General features: G+C 42.4%; 2 protein-coding genes and 1 long non-coding RNA gene across 4 annotated transcripts in view; 2 read left to right on the plus strand and 1 right to left on the minus strand.

The window, feature by feature from the left end:
* Positions 1-9,867, plus strand: part of TERB1 (telomere repeat binding bouquet formation protein 1) — a 46,883-nt gene extending 37,016 nt beyond the window's left edge. The window contains exons 15-19 of the mRNA XM_043526392.1: positions 1,018-1,107; positions 5,680-5,796; positions 6,271-6,383; positions 8,063-8,278; positions 9,012-9,867. Coding sequence (XP_043382327.1) covers positions 1,018-1,107; positions 5,680-5,796; positions 6,271-6,383; positions 8,063-8,278; positions 9,012-9,038 — 563 coding nt within the window. The 3' untranslated portion in view covers positions 9,039-9,867. The remainder of the gene's footprint in view (positions 1-1,017; positions 1,108-5,679; positions 5,797-6,270; positions 6,384-8,062; positions 8,279-9,011) is intronic.
* Positions 9,868-16,451: 6,584 nt separating this feature from the next.
* LOC114019228 lies at positions 16,452-20,340 on the minus strand. Its single transcript, XR_005222208.2, has 3 exons — positions 18,876-20,340; positions 18,673-18,800; positions 16,452-18,298 (listed from the first exon to the last, which is right to left on the minus strand). It is a non-coding gene; the product is annotated as an uncharacterized LOC114019228 (long non-coding RNA).
* Positions 20,173-23,384, plus strand: part of DYNC1LI2 (dynein cytoplasmic 1 light intermediate chain 2) — a 43,540-nt gene continuing 40,328 nt past the window's right edge. The window contains exons 1-3 of one of the 2 annotated variants that reach the window (XM_037877513.2): positions 20,173-20,550; positions 21,509-21,582; positions 22,391-22,507. In XM_037877513.2, coding sequence (XP_037733441.1) covers positions 20,456-20,550; positions 21,509-21,582; positions 22,391-22,507 — 286 coding nt within the window. In that variant the 5' untranslated portion in view covers positions 20,173-20,455. The remainder of the gene's footprint in view (positions 20,551-21,508; positions 21,583-22,390; positions 22,508-23,384) is intronic. The other variant, XR_005222206.2, reaches the window with a different exon arrangement.

Here is a 23,384-nt window from a genome sequence, read left to right on the forward strand (position 1 = left end):
ACATGAAAATCTAAGAACAAATTGAACCCTTTTTGGGCAAAACAACAAATCTGCTGAGTTTAGTAGTGGCTTGTAGAAATGCATGCTGGGGCTTCAGAACAAGGGTTTGCTGGCTGCATCAAGGTTGAACGTTGCAGAACATGAAAGAGGGAACTTAAAATAAGTGTCACTATTTGGAAAGACTGTGGCATAAGCTCTAAAAACCACTTTGAAGACATTTTTAACAAATAGATTTGCTACATCTACATTTTATATATGCTATTTCTACAACATAGGTTTTTGTTTTTTTTTCAGGCTGTATAACAGTAGGACTGCCTTTCACTAGCAGAAATTTTAGCAAGATGTTGCATACTTGTCCACATCAGTGTGATCGTCACAAAGTCATTCTGGAAGCTGAAGAGAGATATAAAAGGGGACTAAAAAAATCAGTTATCTGTAATAACCGTAGTTCTGAGGCTTTTAAGAGTAATTATGAGGATTTTTTATAATAGATAAGGGTATAGTTTAAAAGGTATTTGTAATTAGTAATTTGTTTTGATTGATTCTGATCTAGTAATCTTACATTGGTTTAACTCCATTAACTTAATTGGAGTTAGTCATAATTTATTCTGGTGTATACTTGAGATCATAATTAGACCCCTGGTCCCTGGGAGTAGAAACTACAGTGTACATCTCTCTTGTGTGTTCCTTGGTAATTGGCTGTATATCCTCATTATGAATTTGGATGAGGCTGTCTGTCCTCTTAGCCAGAATTAGTAAGCTCCTGCCTTCTACCATTAGGAAAGATTGAATGAGTGCATGACAGCACAACAAGCCCTTTCTCATACCAGTATCACTTCCTCAAGGATGTGAGAGGCTTATAACTCTTGATCAAGATGGTGTGTGAGGGAAAGTACATCCTCAAATACATGTAGCTTTCTACTGAAAAAAAAAGAAAAGAAACTGGATTTTTAGAATGAAAGTTTTTAACTGCTAGCATTTACGATGATGATAAAACATTTGTCCTGTGCTTTCCAGAAATACTGTTGACCCCAGCTAAGAAAGGAAGACTGAATACAGAGTCGTCAACCTTCAAGAGCAGAAAAAATCCGCAGGAAAATTTCCAAAGTAAGGGCCCAGTCCTGCAACTGGGGCTTATGGAAAAACTACTTATTATATGAGTAATTCTATTGCACGTATACACAAGGGGCATTTCTACGTAAGCGTCCCAGCCCAGATCCAGACACGTTGTATCAGGGCTTGTGTTAATATGCTAAAAACAGCCACGTAGATGTTTTTATGTTCTGGCTCTGGCTGGAGCTCTGGCTCTGAAGCCTTCCCACCTTAAGAGCCTGAGCTCCAGCCTGAGCCACAATGTAAAAGCAACGGCTACCCAGTTATATTTAGCATGTTAGTATGAGTGCCACTAACACAAGTCTGTGGATCCTGGCTTGGAGGCTTGCTTCCAGGTGCTGTGTAGACATACCCATGCAAGACTTCATTCCTCTGGGCACTCTACAATATTAAACATAACTATGCCACTTCAATAATAAATAATAAGACAGTATCTCATTTCTGTGTAGCAGAAAACAAGAGAAATAGTCATTGTAGGCATTTTTGCTTTTATTAGCAGGAGATAGTGGATGGATTTGCAGAAATGGGGCTCCCGAACTGTGGTGGAAGTAGAGCAATAGAGGGCACGCATCTCCCTATTTTGGCACTTTGCTACAGAGTACATAGACAGAAAGGGCTACTTTTCTATGGTTATGCCGTTGTTGGCAGATCACCAGGGATGCTTCACTGACATGTGTGTTGGCTGGTCAGGGAAGGTGCATGATGCGTGCATTTTAAGAACACAGAAAATATACTGCAGAGTGCCTAGTAGTTCTGAAAGTACCCATTTGTTACTGTACAGTGTGACACAACTCATAGGATCAGTGACCATGTAATAATCAGATATTTACAGCAAACACCACAGAATCAGTAGGTGCATTGAGTGTTTATTCATAGATATACATCAAGCAGCACACAATTCCTAACAGGCCCCAAAACATCAGGGTCAGGTTGAACACAGAAAGCTACAAGCAGGACCTTTCTTTCCTGACGGGGAGACTACCATTGGTAATACTGAAATGACTGTAGTGATCCTGGGGGACCCTTGGTCCCTGACTCATGAAGCTGTACACCAGCCACCTCGACATCACCATCAAAGGATTCATCTACCTGTAGGTGCAGCTGAATGTGGTTTAGTAGGTTGAAGGGACACTGGCATTGTTTACTCACAAGATTGGATCTCAGTGAAAAAAACATTCCAATGGTTACACCTGACAGCTGTGTCCTGCATAATATCTGTGAAGCAAAGGGGGAGGACTCTTAGGGTCGACATAAGTAAAACAGTGTCTACACTCACACTTTGTCAACGTCAGTACATTTGCCCGGGCTCAACGCCACTTGGGGAGGTGGTGTTACTCCATCACTGTAACCGGGCACTTTCATTAGTGGGAGACAAATTTAAGTATAGACACATGCACAACTAGGTCAACATAAGGCAGCATACATCACCCTAACTGTAACGTAGACAGAAAAGGAGTACTTGTGGCACCTTAGAGACTAATCTCTAAGGTGCCACAAGTACTCCTTTTCTTTTTGCGAATACAGACTAACACGGCTGCTACTCTGAAAACAGTAATGTAGACGAAGCTATTGACTTCAGTGGATTTGCTCCTGATTTCCACTGATGTGAGAGGAGAATCATGCCAGTTTTGTTGAAATGCACATTGACAGATTACAAAAGATCAGAGTATTCTTGCAGACCTTGTCTATACATATTCACAATTGTGAATTAAGTAAGGAATATACTGGTAAAGGAATATACAGTATTTTCAAAGCACTTTTCCTGGAGCAAAAGCATTGTATTGTAAATATTAAATGCAAAAAAGGGAATTTAGTGACCTAAGAAATGAAAAACTTCAGCCTGATAACCTAGGAGGGCTGAAGTCTTCTACCCATTCACAGTACAGGCACAGTGCAGGACAGCAGCAGTTACCCCTGAAACTGCCTCCCACTAATTTGCATAAACCTGACATGTACCAACAACTTTCAGAATGAGAAGGGAGTTATGTCATTGTTGGCAGATCACCAGAGATGCTTCACCGACGTGTGTTGGCTGGTCAGGGCAGGTGCATGATGCGTGCATTTTAAGAACACAGAAAATATGTTGCAGAGTGTCTAGTAGTTCTGGAAGCACCCACTTGTTACTGTACAGTGTGACACAATTCATAGGATCAGTGACAGTGTAATAATCAGAAATTTACAGCAAATACCACAAAATCAATCATTAATCGCACTGTTAAACAATAATAGAATACCATTTATTTAAATATTTTTTGATGTTTTCTACTTTTCAAATATATTGATTTCAATTACAACACAGAATACAAAGTGTACAGTGCTCACTTTATATTTATTTTTATTACAAATATTTGCACTGTAAAAAAACAAAAGAAACAGTATTTTTCAATTCACCTAATAAAAGTACTGTTGTGCAATCTCTTTATCATGAAAGTTGAACTTACAAATGTAGAATTATGTACAAAAGAAAACCTGTGTTCAAAAATAAAACAATGTAAAATTTTAAAGCCTGCAAGGCTACTCCATCCTATTTCTTGTTCAGCCCATTGGTCAGACAAATAAGTTTGTTTACATTTTCAGGAGATAATGCTGCCCGTTTCTTGTTTACAGGGTCACCTGAAAGTGAGAACAGGCATTCTCATGGCACTGTTGTAGTCAACATAGCAAGAAGTTTACGTGCCAGATGCGCTAAAGATTCATATGACCCTTCATGCTTCACCCACCATTCCAGGGGACATGCGTCCATGCTGATGACAGGTTCTGTCATCCAAAGCAGTGTGCACTGACGCATGTTCATTTTCATCATCTGAGTCAGATGCCATCAGCAGAAGGTTGATTTTCTTTTTTGGTGGTTTGCGTTTTCTAGTTTTTGCATCGGAGTGTTGTTCTTCTAAGACTTCTGAAAGCATGCTCCACACCCCGTCCCTCTCAGATTTTGGAAGGCACTTCAGATTCTTAAATCATGGGTCGAGTGCTGTAGCTATCTTTAGAAACTTCACATTGGTACCTTCTTTGCGTTTTGTCAAATCTGCGGTAAAAGTGTTCTTAAATGAGCAAGATGTGCTGGGTCATAATCCGAGACTGCTATAACATGAAACGTATGGCAGAATGCAGGTAAAACAGAGCAGGAGACATACAATTCTCCCCAAAGGAGTTCAGTCACAAATTTAGTTAATACATTATTTTTTGTAACGAGCATCATTAGTATGGAAGCACATCATCTGAAATGGTGGCCGAAGCACAAAGGGGCGTACGAATGTTTAGCATATCTGGCACATAAATACCTTGCAGTGCCAGCTACAAAAATGCCATGCAAATGCCTGTTCTCGCTTTCTGGTGACATTGTAAATAAGAAGCAGGCAGCATTATATCCCATAAATGTAAAAATACTTGTTTGTCTTCGCGATTGGCTGAACAAGAAGTAGGACTGACTGGAGTTGGAGGCTCTGAAGTTTTACATTGTTTTGTTTTTGAGTGCAGTTATGTAACAAAAAACCCTACATTTGTAAGTTGCACTTTCACAACAAAGAGATTGCACTACAGTATTTGTATGAGGTGAATTGAAAAATACTATTTCTTTTATCATTTTACAGTGCAAATACTTGTAAAAAAAATAATATACACCCTGTATTCTGTGTTGTAATTGAAATCAATATATGAAAATGTAGAAAAACATCCAAAATATTTAAGAAATTTCAATAGGCATTCTATTATTCAACAGTGTGATTAAAACTGCAATTAATCACGATTAATTTTTTTTGATCGCATGAGTTAACTAGGATTAATTGACAGCCCTAATCTGCACTAAGAATTGGATTGAAACTCCCAGCCCATATCTCAGCCTCTAAACTCAGTTCATAATCTCTCTCTAATAAATTTCAGTCTAATCATTGTGGATCAGTGTGTCACTTTACCCCATAAAATATGAGAAATCTCATATTTCTACTTTTAAGATAATTCACGAGGGATTCTCAATTAAAATGAAGTGATTGTGGTACACAGCACCAACCATATCCATACAGTGCTAGTGACTGACACTGTTTTGTATTATTAATGACCATAGTTTAAAAATAGGCTGAAGTTATGCTCCAAAATCCATATTTAAGCTCCTAAAGAAGTGCCCTGATTTTCAAATTTACTGAGGATGCAGCAATACCCACTGAAGTCAATGAGTGCTCAGTGCTTTTGAAAATCAGGCCACTTGCTTAAGAACATAACTTTAGGCTCTTACTTTTTAAAATCTTGGGTTTATATTAGTGTCCAAATTAACAAATTGCTGATACCAAGTTACTAGCTAATTGGTTCATTTATTCTCCAGATTCCAAAATTGGTTATCATTTTTTTCCAGAGAGATTGGCCGGCCAGCATAACCTTTTTCCAAATTACAGTCTATTTTCAAGTTACCAACTCCTTTAGATTGATATGACATGGCATCTGGAAGGTAAAGGTTTCCTGCCTGGCACATTCTTCTAGTCCAGCTATATTATACATTAATAATATAGCTGGGAAGAGGGTCTTCCCTTGAATTTTGGTTCCTAAATCATTACCTTGTTTGTTGTGTTTTAAAAGGTATTTGTTTGACTCCTATGAAGAAAACCCAAAGTAGTATTTCAAATATAGATGACAACCTCAAGAAAAATATTAATTTCCGAGAAAAATATAACTTAATGCCTACATACACAAAAAGTGAGTATTACCATAAAATTTATCACAGAATTCAGGAAGTTGTAAAATCAGTTTTACTCTGTCTCTGGTTGAGTGCATTGCAATTGGCTGTGATTAACAAATCTGTGCTCATCACTGGAGATCAAGGTATGAGAATTTAAAATGATATATACTATTATCTTCCAACTTTAATAACTAAAGATGTTGACTTGTGAGCATGGTCTTCTGTCATCTGTTGGTTAGTTACTTCTACTGCACCTAAGATATAACCCCAATGTCACTGATATTTAATGCATCAGTGACATTGATGTAGCCTTAATGCTGGAGAAAAGCTACTTTAATATTATTTGAGTATTAGAATTTATAAAATGAGTGAACATTCACACTTTAACTTTTGTAAGAAGAACTGCTGCTTTACATTACCACATTCAGTTCTATCTTAGATTTCAATTAGTTTAAATTAACATACAGATGGCCTTGTTCATAACTCCACAGCTCTCCAAACAGACCAAGACACACACTTGAAGAAACAAACAGTCAAAGAAACACACAACACAGAATATCAAGTCTTGAATGAGAAAAATAAATATTCATTTGATGAAGATGAGGTAAGTTATGAGGCCAGATAATACCCTCACATATTTGCATAAAAATCCAAAATAAAGTCAACACCTCTGTGGTTTTTAAAAATATCTTTATTGTTATTAGTGTAGTCACTTGTAACAGGAACCCAGCACCAGGATGAATGACCAAGTTGAACCCTAGTGTAAACAGGTGCATCTCCATTGATTGTCAGTGCAGTTACACCCACTTATACTAGGGATGTATTTAGTACTAATTTTTTTTTAAGCCCTTCACTCTCCTTTAACCACCTCTGGGTCTCCTCTTCTGCCCAGTACCTGGTCCCTGTGGTCACAGAGTGGGGGGCTGGGGCTGACACGTGGTTGAGTCAGGATGGGGCAGCTAGGGCTTGACTGCTCCCCCCGTGAGGGGGCACGCTAGGCAGGTCAATGTGGTCAGAGCAGGGAGGATAGGACAGGGCAGCCACAGCCGCTTTAGACTAGGCTCTTCAGAATCATCTCCCTGCCACAGTTTCTGCCCCCTGCCTCTGGTTTCATTAATAGGCAGTGAATCACAGAGCCTAAGGAGGTAAGGTCTCTGGGAGACACCACACACGCATTGGCTATTCTGCTGTCAAGGCAGCAGTTCAGGAGGGCTATGAGCCTCACCAAACATGAGACCAGGTACAGATTCTCACTTCCATCTCCCCTTTATTGGAAAAATCACAATATAGGGCTAATTTAGCAATTTCTGTGCAATCTGTGAAATCAGTTTTCCCAGGGCCCTTCTCATCTAATCATGGGGAAGCTGCCCTCCACACCTTAGTCATTAGAGGTGTGTTGGCCTTTTATCTGGACGGGACCAAATCCTTTAGGACCCCTCCCAGATTGTTTGTCTCTTTTGCTGCCAGAGTTAAAGGGATACCTGTTTCCACCCAAAGACTTTCCAGTTGTATCCTCTCTTGTTATGAGGCTGCTAATCACCCTGTTCCTAGGGTTATAGCCTTACCACCAGATCTCAACCTACTTCCATTTTCATGTTGAAGACTGTGCCCATTACAAAAATATGCAAAGCTGAGGCTTTGGTTCACACCTTCTCAAAACACTATGCCTTAGTGCATGCCTCCAGGACGGATGCTATCTTTGTACTGCAGTTCTGCACGCCGTCTTAGACCAGATTCTGAAGCTTCCTCCTCCTTCAGGGAGTACTGCTTAGGAATCAGCTGAAGTGAACCCACAGAGACATAACTTGAAGGAGAGATTACTTACCCTGTATAGTAACTAGAATTCTTTGATTAATATCCCTGTGGATGCTCCATTACCCGCCCTCCTTTTCCTTTGCATCAGAGTCTTGTCTTGAAGGGACTTCGTGGTAGAGAAGGAACTGAGGGGTGGTTCACTCAACACTGCCCTATATATCCTTGGTACAGGGCACAAGAATAGTTAGGGTGTATGTGCAGACCAGGTGCAGCTACCAAATCTCTGCTCAAAGGTGCACAGGGCAGACCAGGTACAGCTACCAAATCTGTGCTCAAAAGTGCATGGGGTACAGTTATCGTACAGGATAAGTAACCTCTCCTTCTGTTGTTCTGTAGGCCTCTATAATATCAGAACTAACATTTAAGAATTATGTTAAATGGTATTCTTAATGACTTATATTATCTTTTCCACTTCAATGCTATGTAGTTTTACATAATTTTTAAATAAGTCAAAATAAATACTTACAGAGGACTGAAAGTCTTTCATTGGACACACATGCAAGAGCTTTAAAAAAGAATAAACGAAGAATCCGGAAAGATTTTACAACAGAAGAAGTAAACTATCTTTTAAGTGGCGTAAGGAAAATGGGCCATCACTGGAATTCAATTTTGTGGTCCTACCCATTTCAGAAAGGACGGACAAATGTTGATCTTGCTAAAAAATACCGCAAGTTACAGATACATGTAAGGGAAATTTAATTTTCGAATAGTCTCTTTATGTTAAAGTTAAAAACTGATTTGAATTGTAACCTCTAATTGCATTTTCAGTTTTGCTGTGAAACCACAAAAGTGTGAGATTTTGTGCTGTGCCTTTGAGGCACGTCACAGAAGTTGCAGCCTGGGGGCAAAAGGGCTAAAGTGCCTGTAAACCACCTTTTGTGCCCTCTCAGTTCTGGCTGCTCCCTCTTGTAACTAAAGCAGCCCTAGTAGGCTGCCTAAGCTGGAGCAGCCTGTTGCTCGCTGTGACTGTCTTCTCCAAGCCCTCTGCAGGGAGAGAACTACATCTAGGACTTTTAGAGCTCCTTAGTGTCATTCCAGCCCTATTACTCAGAATACAAAGGCCAGAATGAGTGAAAAGCTCACCCAAGATCCCTAGGATAGTCCAACATACTGACTAGCTAGGAATTCCTGAGTTCTAATTTCTCTCTGACAATGACTTGTTTCGCCTGGGGCAAGTTTCTCTGTGTATATTAGTTTTCTCTATCTGTAAAATGAAGATGATTTTTATTTACCCCTTATGCAGGGGTATGAAGGATTTTAATTGATTAGCTAAATATTTGTAGCATGTTTCGAACAACTATCAGATATTCTTCCTCTTAACCCTGTTATAGAATATGTACTAGATCTTGTATCACAATTTAGTGTATGAAAATACCAGTTTGTTTTGATATTTACTATTTTTTTTTAAATTTTACAGAGGAATGAAAATAAAGAAGATCTGTAACATCTTTCTAAAATATTTTGTATTCTGCTAAAGAATTTGGAAGTTTAAAGGACAGAATTATAGTGTAAAAGAGTTAGGTACTGTTAATATGCACTCTACATATTTCATTTCAGATTTTTTATTGTTTTATTTTTATTTTATTTATACAGGGCTAGGCTCTTGTGTAGACTTAAGTGAAATGTATTTTGATAGGTATTTTCAGAATGCTAATGTACATTCATTAAATAAAATGTATACCACTAAAATGAAAATGCTTTAACTTTACTACAGAGGCACACCCAAAACTATTTGCATGCAATATTTAACTTGACCTTCCAGTGCTTAACTGGAATATTTGCACTTTCTTTAAATATCTCACTTGCTAAAACTATATTACAGATCATTTTATCCTCTTTCATTTTTGTATAAAAGTTTAACATTGCTAAATTGATGCCACATACTGATACATTTTAAAATATTTTTGTTGGCTCTGTTTTTATTTTCTTGCTTTTTTCCATTCCACTGTCCCTGAGATGGAACAAGAGCACATCATTCTTTAACATACAGCCATTTCTACCTTTTTCTCTATTTTATACCATACTTATAGATGTTATTGCACTTGGGTTTAGTACTCCGGAATGCACATTTAAAATGCTTAAGTGTGATTTTTATCACAAACTACCCTGTTGTGTGTGTATATAGAACTAATATTGAAAGCTACTAAAGTTGAAGGAGCCCAATTATCATGTACATCTATACCAGAATGAATAGGAAAGCAGGATGTAGCCATTTTTATTTTTAGAACATTACTTATATGCAGTCCTTTATAAAGCTCAGTTATGGACCCTGTCTTTAGGAGCTTACTATCAAACTAATTCTGTTTTGGATGTTCATTCAATTTCCATTTTTGTGTGTGAGTAGCCATTCTTCCTTTACTCTGAAGAGCAGTGGGTACTTTAAGCTAGTGTTCTTGTATTGCCCTTAGACATGGTAGTAATAGTGTTGGGAATGCCAGGAGAAGCCCTGATCAGAAGGCCCCAGCTCTGGGAGGCTGGACTGAGGTCTCACTCTCAACTCCCAGAAATAAGCAAACCAGAGAGCCAAGCTATCTTAGGTTTCCTGCAAATATGGAGGTCCTGCAAACAGTGGTCGAAGGACCCTTGCAGGACAGAAGGGCTGGTGCTAGTCTTTATTTCTGTTAATTTAGTTTTCTTTCCTTTGTCACCTTGGACTAGAGGTCTAGCCCTAAAGCAGATCCCTGCCAACAATACAAACCCCCTGAGGAGAAGGTGGGGTGACACAGGAAGCAGTCCACAGAAGAAGCAAGAGATCTGATGAGACAAACAACCCCTTGTTACAGGCTCCCTCAGCTTGGAATCCAGGGTGGAGGGAGGGACTGGGTTCCTGTACTGCCTCACCACAGAGGCTAGCATAAAGACGCCCGATACAAGGATCAGAAGGATTACTGAACTTGGATCTGGGCTGATGACCTGATGTAGAGTCATGGCAGTGTTCTTGCATTGAACTCTGGTTTTCCCTGAAAGAGGTGAGACTAAACATGACCTGGCCAGAGTGCTGAATCACAAGACGAGGTGGGCTAGCAGCAGACCTGAATGACCAGCTAGTGGGTCTACATAAAGTGAAAGCCCTATAACACTGCACCAAGCCACCAGGTGGTGCATCAGCTAGTAAGTCACTTTGGGTATGTCTGCACTGCAATTAGACACCTGCAGCTGGCTTGGGCTAAGGGGCTTTTTAATTACATTGTAGATGTTCAGGCTCAGGCTGCAGCCTGGGCTCAGACCCTATCACCTCACAGAGTCCTAGAACCTAGGCTCCTGCCCAAGTCTCAATGTCTAAATCTCCATTAAAAAGCCTTTTAGCATGACCCCTAGTCAGCTGGTGTAGGCCAGTTGTGGGTTTCTAATTCAGTGTAGACATACCCTCAGTAATTACTAATTCTTTGATCATCTGAACAAGAAAGAAGAATGAATAGGATCCACATTTATCTAACTGTTTAAAAAAGGATGAGGTTTTTAATACCAAGATGTGACGTGGGTTTAAGTGTATCTTGTATTTCATTCACTCTGACATAAAATCTGATGCTAGAGCTAGAACTGCACATGAATAAAGCCATCCATACCACAGCTGAACAGCAGATAATACATCTAACAATACATTATGCTTCCCTAGGAAAATAAATTTACTTTCTCTGTAGTAGTATTTTGGTAGAACTTGTCATTACATAAAATCAAGTAGTTCGATATAGAAGAGTACCTACAATGTATGACAGTTTATTTTCAAATTCCATCCTCAATGTTGAGAACCCCAAAGAGAGTGTGACAGTTACCTAATATCCCATTTAGCAACTTCAATTTCTGCCCACATCCTGCAAATAATTACATACACTTAGTGCACTGTGACTAGTCCTCTTCCCGAGGGAACTTCGAGGCCAATATTTTAAATTGACTCGAAAGAAACTCTTGCTACATGTATGCTTGTCCCAGTTTAATCCACTTTCCATATGCCCATTAGCATGACTGTTATCACTAAACTAATTGTGTGTGTTGAGTCTAAATTCTTTAACTTCGTAAATACAATGATCCATTATGCTATGCTCATTTGCACCAGCAGAGGCTCTGGAACAGTAACTCCACTGATGTCAATTAGGTTACTCATACAACAGGAGAATAAGTCCTTTTCTGTAATATTGTGCTGACAGTCACATGTAAGATGTCACAGATCAATAAGAGTAAATAATTTAGTGTTCGACTTAAGCAGCCATGCTTGTTGTGATCTTATATAATGCAGTACTAGACTTCAGGCAGGCCAAGAATAGCAGGCTATTGTGATGGGGTATACCAACCCCACTCTGGACAACAAGGGACTAAAGAATGGCTCTAGGATCAGGCAGCTTCATACCATGCCTGCAATACATGCACATGCATAGGCTAGAGGAGGAGCTGAAAAGAGAAGCAAAGAAGCTTACCCGTTGGCACAACCAGTAAGAGAACAGATCCTCAACTCCTGAGGAAAGGGCTGACTGAAGGTAGGAGCTTCTCAAATGAGTGCTCCCCAATGGCCCTTCCCTGAGAGAAGGGAGAGCCAGATTCTGATTCCCTTGAGAGGGAATAATTCCCCTCTATTTCCTATGAGCTCTGTTTATTTGCATTAATTCCCCTTTCTTTTTGTTCATGGATTACCCTGGAAAGGAAGAGACTTTAAAGTGACCTGGCCGGAGGGCCGAGTCACAGGAAGATGCAGACCACTGCAGAGGTGGGGCAACCATCAGCAGGATCTCCCCAATGGGAAGAGAGCTGCTAATCCAGGCATGGCCACAAGGAGGTGCTAGCAGTGAGTCAACCCCTTCACAGCTATAAAATGGTGTATTCCTTAACAATGACAAATTTGTTAATATAGTAGAACTCAGTAGCATAGCTAGGAGTGGAAAGTTGGTGGCCCAACTTTCGGGTGGGCAGGTAATGACAGACTGTGCTAGCTCAGCTTCTCCCCTAACCCCAGGCCCTCTTCCTAGCCCTGGTGCCCGCAGACACAGGGCTTCACCTGCTCAGCTGGGCACATGTATGGGGTGGCTCAGAAAATGGCAAGGCAGAGCTGCCGGAGCATAGCTTTCTGAAGGACAGGCACATAGCTCAGTCCTGGATTTCACGTGCCCAAGTGATGCTCCGGGCCACTGTGGCAGCACTACACCTCTGCTCAGATTTGGGTAGGCCTGCATGCTAAGTGGATGGGCCATGGCCCACGCGTGGCTACGCCCCTGGTAGAACCTCAAAGATATGAACACCAGAGTTATGGATTTACCAGTCAACTGGATACCATGTGAAACTGGAAGTCCTCAATCAGGCAGCAGCGCAGACTGAAAAAAAAAAAAAAGAAGCAGCAAATACTGTACTGCCTTGGGACTTTAGCCCCAAGGCCCAGAGCTTCAGCCACAGGGGGTTGGGGGCTGCAGCCGCAGGGTGGGGGAGGGATTAAGACTCCAGGCTGGAGGGACGCCCTCAGGGCTTCTGACCCTTGGGAGCACAGGGACTCAGGGCTTTAGACTGTGGAGGAGTGCTGGGGCTTCAGCCATGCAGCTCTGTTCCTGGCTTCAGCCCCATGGGGACGCCAAGGCTCTGGGCTTTAGCTACAAGGGGAGCATCAGTTTCAGCCCCAACGATTCCCCCGTAGCTAAAGGCCCAAGCCCTGACACACCCTCTTCCCCTGAAGCCAGGAGTGGAGCCATGGGGAGCTCTGAGCTCCGGTGCCCTGCGTAGCACTGAAACTGGGAGCAGAACTGTGGGGCTGAAGCCCCAAGCCCCAGGACTCCCCCCAGGTCTAAAGTGCTGAGTCCTGGTGCTCCCAAAGGGCAGAAGCCCTGAGCCCCCTACCTGGAGCCCTGGCACCCCAAGGGTTAGAAGCCCCAACTCTTCCCCGCCCCCCACCCAGTGACTGCAGCCCCAACCCCCCATGTGGCTGAAGTCCATAACCTCTTTTTCAGAGTTACGGAACATTTCAGAGTTACAGATAACCTCCATTCCCAAGGTTTCCATAACTCTGAGGTTCTACTATAGATGCATTTTTGCTGCAAAATTATGAATAGTGACACCAGGTCCCCAACTAATTTATGCTTTAATTCCAAATGATGTACGTAAACTTTAATGTGTATAAGGTTCTGTGTATTGAAGGAATTGATTAAGTCAATGGAAACTTTCAGCAGTGTGAAAAACTAGCCTAAATACTCAAGGAAAAACTTTTTTAAAATTACAGAAGCTAATAAAACCATTGCATGTAAAAAAATAAATTAGCTGCAAGGAAGTCAGAGCAACAAATGTAGCAGAGTTCTACACCCTACAGAGTCTAGAAACAACAGATGGGAGGTTTAGAGAAAGAGATAAGGTTGTGGGTTAGACACGCTTTGTAATGTATCTTTTGTTGCATGCAAGAGTCCTATTTCAGAGCTGTTTAAATTTATGCCACAAAAGACTAACCATATAAATGGGCACCACTAAGTGTATAAGCATTTACAGTGACTGTTGAGAAAGTCTTATACTAATAATTAGCAAAATTGAAGTAAATTAGTAAAATTAATATATTGTTTAGATTGTTCTACATAGAGAGCTGAAGAGAAGGTCAGAACTTTTTGTACAGAAGATTAGGTGTGTCCCTGGTGAGTTGAGCTATAATAGTCCTTGTCTGTTAGCATTGGCTGAGGAGCTGTCCAGAGTACCATGTAAACATTCAATGTTACACTAAATTATTAGAATGCAACTACTATCAAATTTGACTTCTGCTTACAATTGAACAGGTTACCATATGACATTCAGAAATCTGAGTAGACCCACTATTTGCTCTGATTATGTCATATTTATAGAATGCTTTGGAAGTATTAGTAACCTCATTTTGCATTGATAAGTTTAATATTTCATTTTTATTTTCTAGTTCAAATTATGTAGAGGCTCTGATATCATTAACTTTAACATGCAAGTAATGTCAATATTCTATAGTTAGTTAACAGAGGTTTCTTCTTATTCGGTGTGCAGTTTTCTTAATACTGCACTAACACATCGTTAATGGGGGGAAGGAGGGAATTCTGTAACTGAAAATTACACTTGGTTTTCTGCTGCAAAAAGTCTTTAAAAAATCCTCAATAGGTATTTTAACATTTGTAGCTGTTGTGTTTTTAGCTCTGTATAATATACAGTAACTGTTTTATATCAGGTGAATCGATGTATCATAAGCATCTTTCTTCAAAAACTTACAAAAGGTGTTCTTTGAGAGACATACCCTCAAAGACCCAGGTCTTGCATACACTTATGAAGACGCTTAACTTTACTACTATTAATACTCTGCTCAGTGGTGCTCCCTCATGCTCATAGGTGCTGGGGTACTGCTGCACCCCCTGGCTTGAAATGGATTCCATCATACACAGTGTTTACAGTTTGGTTCAATGGCTCTCCGCATCCCCACTACACAAATTGTTCCGACATCCTTGCTCATGCTAGTAAGGTTAAGCACTTAGATCAGGGCCGATCAGAGACAAAGTTACTCACTGGGAGTGGCATACATATGAGGGCAGAATTTGTCGCTTTTTAAGGAGACTCTTGTCAGGCTTCTTTCTTACTGATCTATTAAAGATTGAGCCCCTACCCAAATAAACTGCAAGTGGAGAAACCTCATCTGTCATATGAGAATTGATTAGGCTACAATTAGTATATATGAAGAGGGGAAAGAATTACACTGTCAGGGGATCACAATAATAACATGCTTCTAATGCAGACTAATGGCTGAAGAAGACAAATATTTAAACATCCCTCTCTTCTTCTCACACATAGAAATGGGAATTACATTAGTGAGATTTAAAGTCTTGAAGTGACTAGAAACTAACATTACTTCACCAACATAATATTAAATGATAAACTTTGCCACTAATTTGATCCAAGGACAATGGTGTCCTCTTCAGTGCAGCTATTTGGGAAGATGAGTAAATGAGCTGTACGTCTAGTTTAAATCAAATAAATTTTTAATTTTTTCATTAAGCACCAACACAATAGTTCCTCCTCTCCCTACCCCAGTGTTTCAAAATATTATGTACATTTTATAGGTTTAAAATTACAGTATGAAATAATTTATAACCATGATCACACAACTTGTACCTAACATGCAAATAAATGGAAAGTGTTTTCCTGTAATGGAGAGAAAACCCCATTCTTCCACTTGTTATAATGATATGCTTGGCATCCAGAATTGGACACAGTATGCCACCTGAGGTCTCACCAGTGCGGAGTAGACCAGGACAGTTACCTCCTGTGTCTTATGTACAACACTCCTGTTCATACACACCAGAATATTATCCTTTTTGCAACTGTATAACATTGATAACTCATTCAATTTGTGATCCACTATAACAGGGGTCGGCAACCTTTCTGAAGCGGTGTGCTGAGTCTTCATTTATTCACTCTAATTTAAGGTTTCGCGTGCCAGTAATACATTTTAACGTTTTTAGAAGGTCTCTTTCTATAAGTCTTTAATATATAACTAAACTATTGTTGTATATAAAGTAAATATGGATTTTAAAATGTTTAAGAAGCTTCATTTAAAATTAAATTAAAATGCAGAGCCCCCCCGGACCGGTGGCCAGGACCTGGGCAGTGTGAGTGTCACTGAAAATCAGCTCCCGTGCCGCCTTTGGTACATGTGCCATAGGTTGCCTACCCCTGCACTATAACCTCCAGATTCTTTTCAGCAAGTACTACTGTCTAGCCAGTTATTCCCCATTTACAGTTTTGCATTTGATTTTTCCTTCCTAAGTGAAGTACTTTGCACTTGTCTTTATTGAATGTCATCTTGTTGAACTCAGATCAATTCTCCAATTTGTCAAAGCCATTTTGAATTCTACTCCTGTTCTCCAAAGTGCATACAACCTCTCCCATCTGTAAATTTTATAATCATACTCTCCACTCTATTATCCAAGCCATTGATGAAAATATTGAATAGTGATGCAGGACTCACCCCTGTGGGACTCCAGTTTCATACTGAACCATTGATAATTGTTGAACAGTCATTCAACAAATTGTGTATCCACCTTATAGAAATTCATCTAGATGACGTTTATCTTGTTTGCTTATGAGAATGTCATGTAGGTTTGTGTCCAAAGCCTTACTAAAATCAAGATATGTCTACTCCTCTCCCACATCCACTAGGCCTGTAACCCCATCAAAGAAGGAAATTTGATTGGTTTGGCATGATTTAGTTTCCTTGTTTACTTTTTAAAATTTCTATGAGAAAGTTATTCTATTTTCTTGACTCTGTTAAGTCAAACAGCTTAATCTCTCAGAGAGGAGAAAGGATACATTTATATAGTATTGCAGTGAGGATGCTATCATCAAGACTTCAAGTGACTAGTGATTGAAAAAGGTTCTCAGACAGTTCTCACAGAACTCCTGCAGTGTATGGGATATCACACACTAGGGCCTCCTTCTAGCCTCTATCCCACCCTGAAATCAATGTCTCACCAGCTGCCAACAGGAAAACACAGAAACTGTTTCCATCAAGTGCCTTTAGCTGTTTTGTACGCTTCCTCCAGGATACCGTTTGAAGCCTCATATACCTACATATTGGTCTTTTAGTTCCTGGCACCCCACCCTTACCCCTCTAGAAGAAGAACCATGGCTGTGGCCATGACCAGTAAGCAAAGGTGTGGACAATATTCCTGCTTGCACCACTCCCTTGGTAACTATGGCCCAGGATTTTATCTATAAACCTCCTTTCTCCTCCCACATTCACAGTAATAGTCAGTATTATTGCTGGCCACATCAATATTCTTCTTCAAGTAGTGTCCCTCTGGGTGCTCCACTGTAGGTGTGTCTGAGTCCCTATGCTGCTGATCGGAGAAGTTCGGTAGCAGTGTCCATTGGGCCTACACATGCGCAGTCTCTTCTTCTGCTACACCAGGAGGCTAGCCAGCACGCGGAGGCTAACAGACCTCAGTTCCTTCTCAACCACCCCTGGTTAGAGACAGAGATTTAGCTGTCCATTTGCGGATTGTTAACTCTTTTACAATTGCACATTTTTAGCTTCCTTTGAAGCCTCTTTTGTTTCTTTTCCCCATTTTACTGTTTATTTGGCCATTGCCAGGAGGGAAAAAAAGAAGAAAGGACTTTGGTCAACTCTCAGTCGGGGGGAACCCCCAGACAAGAGTATGCTCAGCTCTTCAGGCTTCAGGAAGTGTTGCACTTGCAGTAAGGAGATCCTGATCACGGACAAGCACTACCAGTGCATCTGCTGCCTTGGTGAGGGCTATATCCAGCAGAAGTGCTTCCTCTGCCAGCAGCTCTGCCAAAGATCCTGCAAGGACAGAAAGCTTCGCCAAAAAATCATCTTTATGGCGGTAGCTCTCCTACCCCAGTCCTCAAACAGGTGTGAGTCTCCCCCCTCAACCTTCAACTTTGAAGGATAGTGGGTCAAAGAAACCATCTGGGGACTCCTCTCACAGGTCAAAAAAGAGAGTGGGAGGTCCCCTCAGGGATAGCTGAAAATGATCACCATCTCGCTTGATATCCTCTGCAACTGCTGGCACCGAGACCACAATCTGGCACCCACACCTCACGGTATTGCTGATACAGGTCAAACACTCCGTGGATTGGTGGAAGAACCCAGCCATAGCGTGCAAAGGGATTCCCTTCTTGCAGGCGTCACCATCGTTGCTCCTTACCACCCAGGCATCACTCATAGGATGGGCACGCATTTAAACGGACTCAGAACACAAGGCAAATGGTCACCTGTGGAGATATCACTACACATCAATCTCCTCAAATTGAGAGCGGTCAGGAATGCCTGCACTCATTTCCTTCTACTGATAGCAGGATCACATATGAAGATCATAGCTGGCAACATAGCCTCAATGTACTACATCAACCTCCAAGGAGGGGCCAGGTCGCCCTCCCTATGTGCATAAATGATGAAGCTATGGAACTGGTGCATCTCTCACAATGTCACCTTGTCTGCGGCTTACCTCCCAGGCCCGCAGAACTCGATAGCCGACAAGCTCAGTTGCAAATTCCCACACAACCATGAGAGGGAGATGCACCTGACAGTACTTCACAACTTGTTCTCACAGTGGGGAACACCTTCCACAGACCTGTTCGCCACTTACCGGAATCAGAAGTGTCCATGATACTACTCCAAGGCAGGGATGGGACAGCACTTTCTGGGCGATGCTTTCTTTTCCCTCTGGGACAAAGACCTTTACGCCTTTCCTCTGTTTCCTCTTCTGTGCAGGTCCTGCTAAAGATAAAGAGGGACGGAGCTCACGTAATCCTGATTGCTATTTGGCCAAGACAGACCTGATACCCTTACCTGATGCAGCTCGTGATGTGCCCAACGATCTTCCTTTTGACCACTCTGCACCTCCTCTCACAGGACAAAGGGCGTACCGTACATCCCAACGTGGGGATTCTCCGCCTCAAAGCATGACTCCAGCACGTAGAAAGCTCATGCTCAAGGGAAGTACAAGAAGTTCTGTTGCACAGTAGAAAGCCCTTCATGTGATGCACTTATCTGCAGAAGTGGTCCAGGTTTCAGATTTGGTGCACATCCCAACCAATCTCTCCAGTGTCAGCAACTCTCCCACATATTCTGGAATATGCCCTGACCCTTAAAAAATCTGGGTTATCCCTGAGCTCTCTCAGGGTACACCTAGCACCCATCACAGCATTTCACCAACCCATAGAGGAGTACTCAGTACTATCACACCCAATTATCAAAAGGTTCCTTAAGGGTATAACAAACCTCTTCCCTCAACCTCGACTTCCTACCCCTTGTGGGACCTAAAGCTGGTACTGAAAAGGCTGATAAGGCCCCCCCTTCGAATCTATGTTCGAATCTGTGTCACCTGTCTGCCTTTCTGTTAGCAATTACCTCGGCTAGAAGCATAGGGTCTCTGATGGCACATCCCCTTTACATAGTATTCTTCCCAGACGAGGTTACACTCAGGCCACATCCAAAGTTCATTCCTAAGGTAACCTCCTCTTTCACCGTGTGGAGTAATAATGGTTCTTCGAGATGTATGTCCCTATGGGTGCTACACAACCTGCCTGTCTCCCCTCTACTTTGGAGTTCTCATTTACAACTCTGGTAGAAAAGGAGTTAAGAACTGCATGCTGGCTAGCCTCATGGCACAGCATGAGGAGAGACGGCACATGTGCAGGCCCAATGGACACTGCTACCGAAGCTCTCCAATCAGCAGCATGGGGACGCAGACGCACCTACAGTGGAGCATCCGTAGGGACACACATCTTGAAGAACCATTGTTACTGCACAAGGTGAGTAACTTCTTCTTTCTCACCTAGCTGCTCAGAGCAAGGACTGGGGAGAGAAAAAGCAAAACTCCTCCTCTCAACCTCACTCCTCTTCAGCAACTGGACGTTAGGGTGAGCAGAAGTAAGTGGCCTCTTCCAGCACTTATTCACCAGCGACAACTGGGGCAAGGAAAAGCCTAAGAACCACTGATTTCCCACGTCCTTAGCAACATTGCAGAATCCGTGGTAAGGAGCACAGTAAAAAGGGATGAAGATCCATAAAGATGGATGTCTCAGAATTCCATTGCTTTGTTTTCGGACTTGGCATCCAGTTGTCTGAGAGCCCTGCGGACACTAGGGGGCGCTGCTCCCTGGGACACGGGGCGGTGGCTCTTCACAGCCGCTGAGCTCATAGCTGCCCGCGTGGCTGCCTGACCGAAGCGGCGCGCGGTCCGGGGACGGGCTCTGCACGGGCCCCGCCCTGAGGACTCTGTCAGGCGACTGTGCTGAGGGTTTGTGCGGGGAGCGGGCGCGGTGTCTCCCGGGTGGGAGGCGGCGGCGGGACGGCCCAGTCAGGCGGGTCCTCGGCGGGCCCGGGTGAGGTCACTCTTTGTGGTGGCCGTGGCTGCTGTTGGCAAGATGGCGCCGGTGCTGGCGGAGAAGAAGTTGCTGGGGCCGGAGGCGGCCGGGGCCGCCGAGATCCCCAGCGAGGAGGAGGAAGGGCAGAACCTGTGGTGAGCTGGGCCGGGGGCTGGCCTCGGCTGCTCCTGAGTGTCGGGCGGGGCTGCGGTTTCCCCAGGGGGTCGGGGCGGGCTGGGGCTGGGGCTGGGTTCGGGTCCGGGTCCTCTCCCGGACGCCCGGGGAAGCAGGGTGGCAGCCTGGCCGCGGCCCTGCCGCCTGCCTGCTCTCGATGACTAATGCAGCTTGGGCCCCCCGGCCCCTGTCACCCCCCAACCGGAGCTGACCCGCGGCTTGGAAGCGGCGCAGTGGCGCGGCCTGCGCTGTGCTGGTGGGTGGGAGGAGGAACTGGCTATCTGGGCGCCGCGCGTGGGCTCGTACCTGCTTTGTCCTGGACTGGGACCCTCGGGACTCTCCCTGCGCCCTAGGGATTTCAGGGACTGCAGCCCCTCGGCAGCCCTGGCCACAGGTCGCTTCTGCACTTCCTGGGTGGGGACATGGGGTGTGGAGAATGACTTGCGTGTAGTCACATAGGAAATCATGGCAGAGCCGGGGATGCTCTGTGGTCTCCCACCCCTTCGCTTTCACCACTAAGTGATGTGTCAGATTTCATCTCCTGGTGTTAAAGGCGACAGAGTAAGGCCTTCACCATAGGTTAGTACCAGTCAGGCAGTCACAGCTTTAGGCCTTCTTACAATTAGGAGGCCTCTTCATTAGAGGTTCAAGTTTGTAAAAAAACGGTTTGCTGTTAAATGTGTCATTGAGACACTGCAACATTCTACGTCCTAAAAGTGAGCAGCTCTGGTAGCTGCCTTTCAGATTATCCGAGCAAGGTATTTGTCTTTAATATTTTTTATTTAGAGATCTCATAGCTGGTAGATATCTTTTCTGAATGGATGACATTTGACAGGTCTGCTTAAATATCTGCTCATCAGGGCTTTGGAGCTGACATTTACCTGATCTTTCTTTTTGGGTGCCCCACTGGCAAACTAACAAGTGGTGCTGTCCCCATAGGTCCTCAATACTGAGTGAAGTTTCCACCCGGTCCAGGTCTAAATTACCATCAGGCAAAAACATTCTTGTTTTTGGTGAGTAGTATCTTCAAGCAGTGGAGAGCAATTTCTATGATTTCTAAGAAATAATAAAGCATGGTTGACACACAAAACAGGTTTTTTTGGGGTGGGGGAGGAGGCGGAGTTAAAATGATTTAATGACATTGGTTCAAAACTTTGTATGGACAAAACCATGAATTGATGCACTTAATTTGGCTTTAAACCTGACTTATATCAGTTTAGCTTGCATTGGTAAATGTGTAGGTGCAAGCTAACCCAATATAACAGGGCAAATATAGATCTGCATTTGCACTGGTTTAACTTAATTTGTTTTTAAAATAACTTTAAATGGGTACACAAGGCCATTTTGTTGGGGTAGAATTGGCCCATCATGGGCGATCATAATTTTTATCTTTTCTTTCAGGCAGCCACAATATAGTAAGTATGGGATCCCCAGGTTGGGTGGAACTTGAAAAGTTGCTCTGGAACTGGCTTTGCTCATACTGGGAATTAAGAGGTGGCATATCAGATATATCAGTTGATCTTAAGCTATAGATAGCACCTCATGAATTTTATGTGATGTTCCTGTCCCCAGACTAGTGGACTGTCTAGCCTCATGCTGTTAGATTCTATATTCAAACTAATGGAATATGTTTTTGAACAGTGCAGCTGCTCTTCTCACTTGTCAACCTATAAATTGACAAATTTAGCCCCAAAACTTGAGGAAGGGGGAAACACAAGACCCCTTTACAAAAAATTTTAACCTCTTAAGTTTGCTTAGAAAATCTTTCCAGTAACGAATAAACTTCTGAATGTATATTTTACTGTACGAACTGATTGGCAGGTGATGACGGTTCAGGTAAAACAACACTTATGGCTAAAGTACAAGGAGCAGAGCACAGCAAGAAAGGAAGAGGATTGGAATATTTGTACCTAAATATTCACGATGAAGACAGAGATGGTAAGTTACATGCTTTTACATGTAGTCTTTTGCTGCAATTGAGTAGTTGACACATTTTCATAATCATTATGGGTGTCCCTGGTGTATCTTTAGATTACAGTGAAGTAGCTGGTTCAGCATTCCCTTGTTGTATACGTTGTAAGAAATTGATATGGCTCATAAAAGAAAAATGCATTTCACGCGTAGCGTATTGTGTCTTTCTCTGCCCTTCTCACAGTCTGGGCTCTTTAAAGAAAAATACATTAGAACAACTTGTTCTCAGAGGATCCATTTATTTGCAGGATGACGTTTTGCTGATGTTGTTTTACTAGTACATTATTCATCCTGCCTACACTCAAATAAAGGTGCATACGAAGTCTTGAGCTACAGGAAGGTTTCTTAACACATCCAAGAGCAACCAGGATCTTAAATATGGATTTCATAACTTCTTTTTGTAGCCAAAACTTTTTAAACTAAGTTATATGTAGGTAAGAGTCTTCTGTATCTTGTGTCTTTGGTTAGGTTGTTGCCATCGTCTACATAAGGAGAAATTCCAGTAAGCATGGTTAGGTGAGTGAAAAGGAGATCTTAAGCCACTGACAGAACCAATATTTCCTTTTCTCCAAACTGAGGCTTGTCTTTCCTCTTTCCCTCCTCTCCCACTTCCCAAAACTTGTTGCTCGTTTCATTGCAACTGTTCTCCAGCACACTGGAGGCAAAAGACAAGTTAACTAAAAGAGTCAGCATGGTCCAGGAAGTAGAGCACTGGTCTGAAAGTCAGGAGAGCTTGGTGTTCTGCCACAGAGCTGCTGTTTGGTCTTGCACAAGTCACTTTACCTGTCTGTGCCTCAGTGTTCTTATCTATAAAGTGGGAATATTGATATCAACCATTGTTTGT

The sequence above is a fragment of the Chelonia mydas genome, chromosome 12, assembly GCF_015237465.2.
Source record: "Chelonia mydas isolate rCheMyd1 chromosome 12, rCheMyd1.pri.v2, whole genome shotgun sequence".
NCBI classification, from domain to species: Eukaryota; Metazoa; Chordata; order Testudines; family Cheloniidae; genus Chelonia; species Chelonia mydas.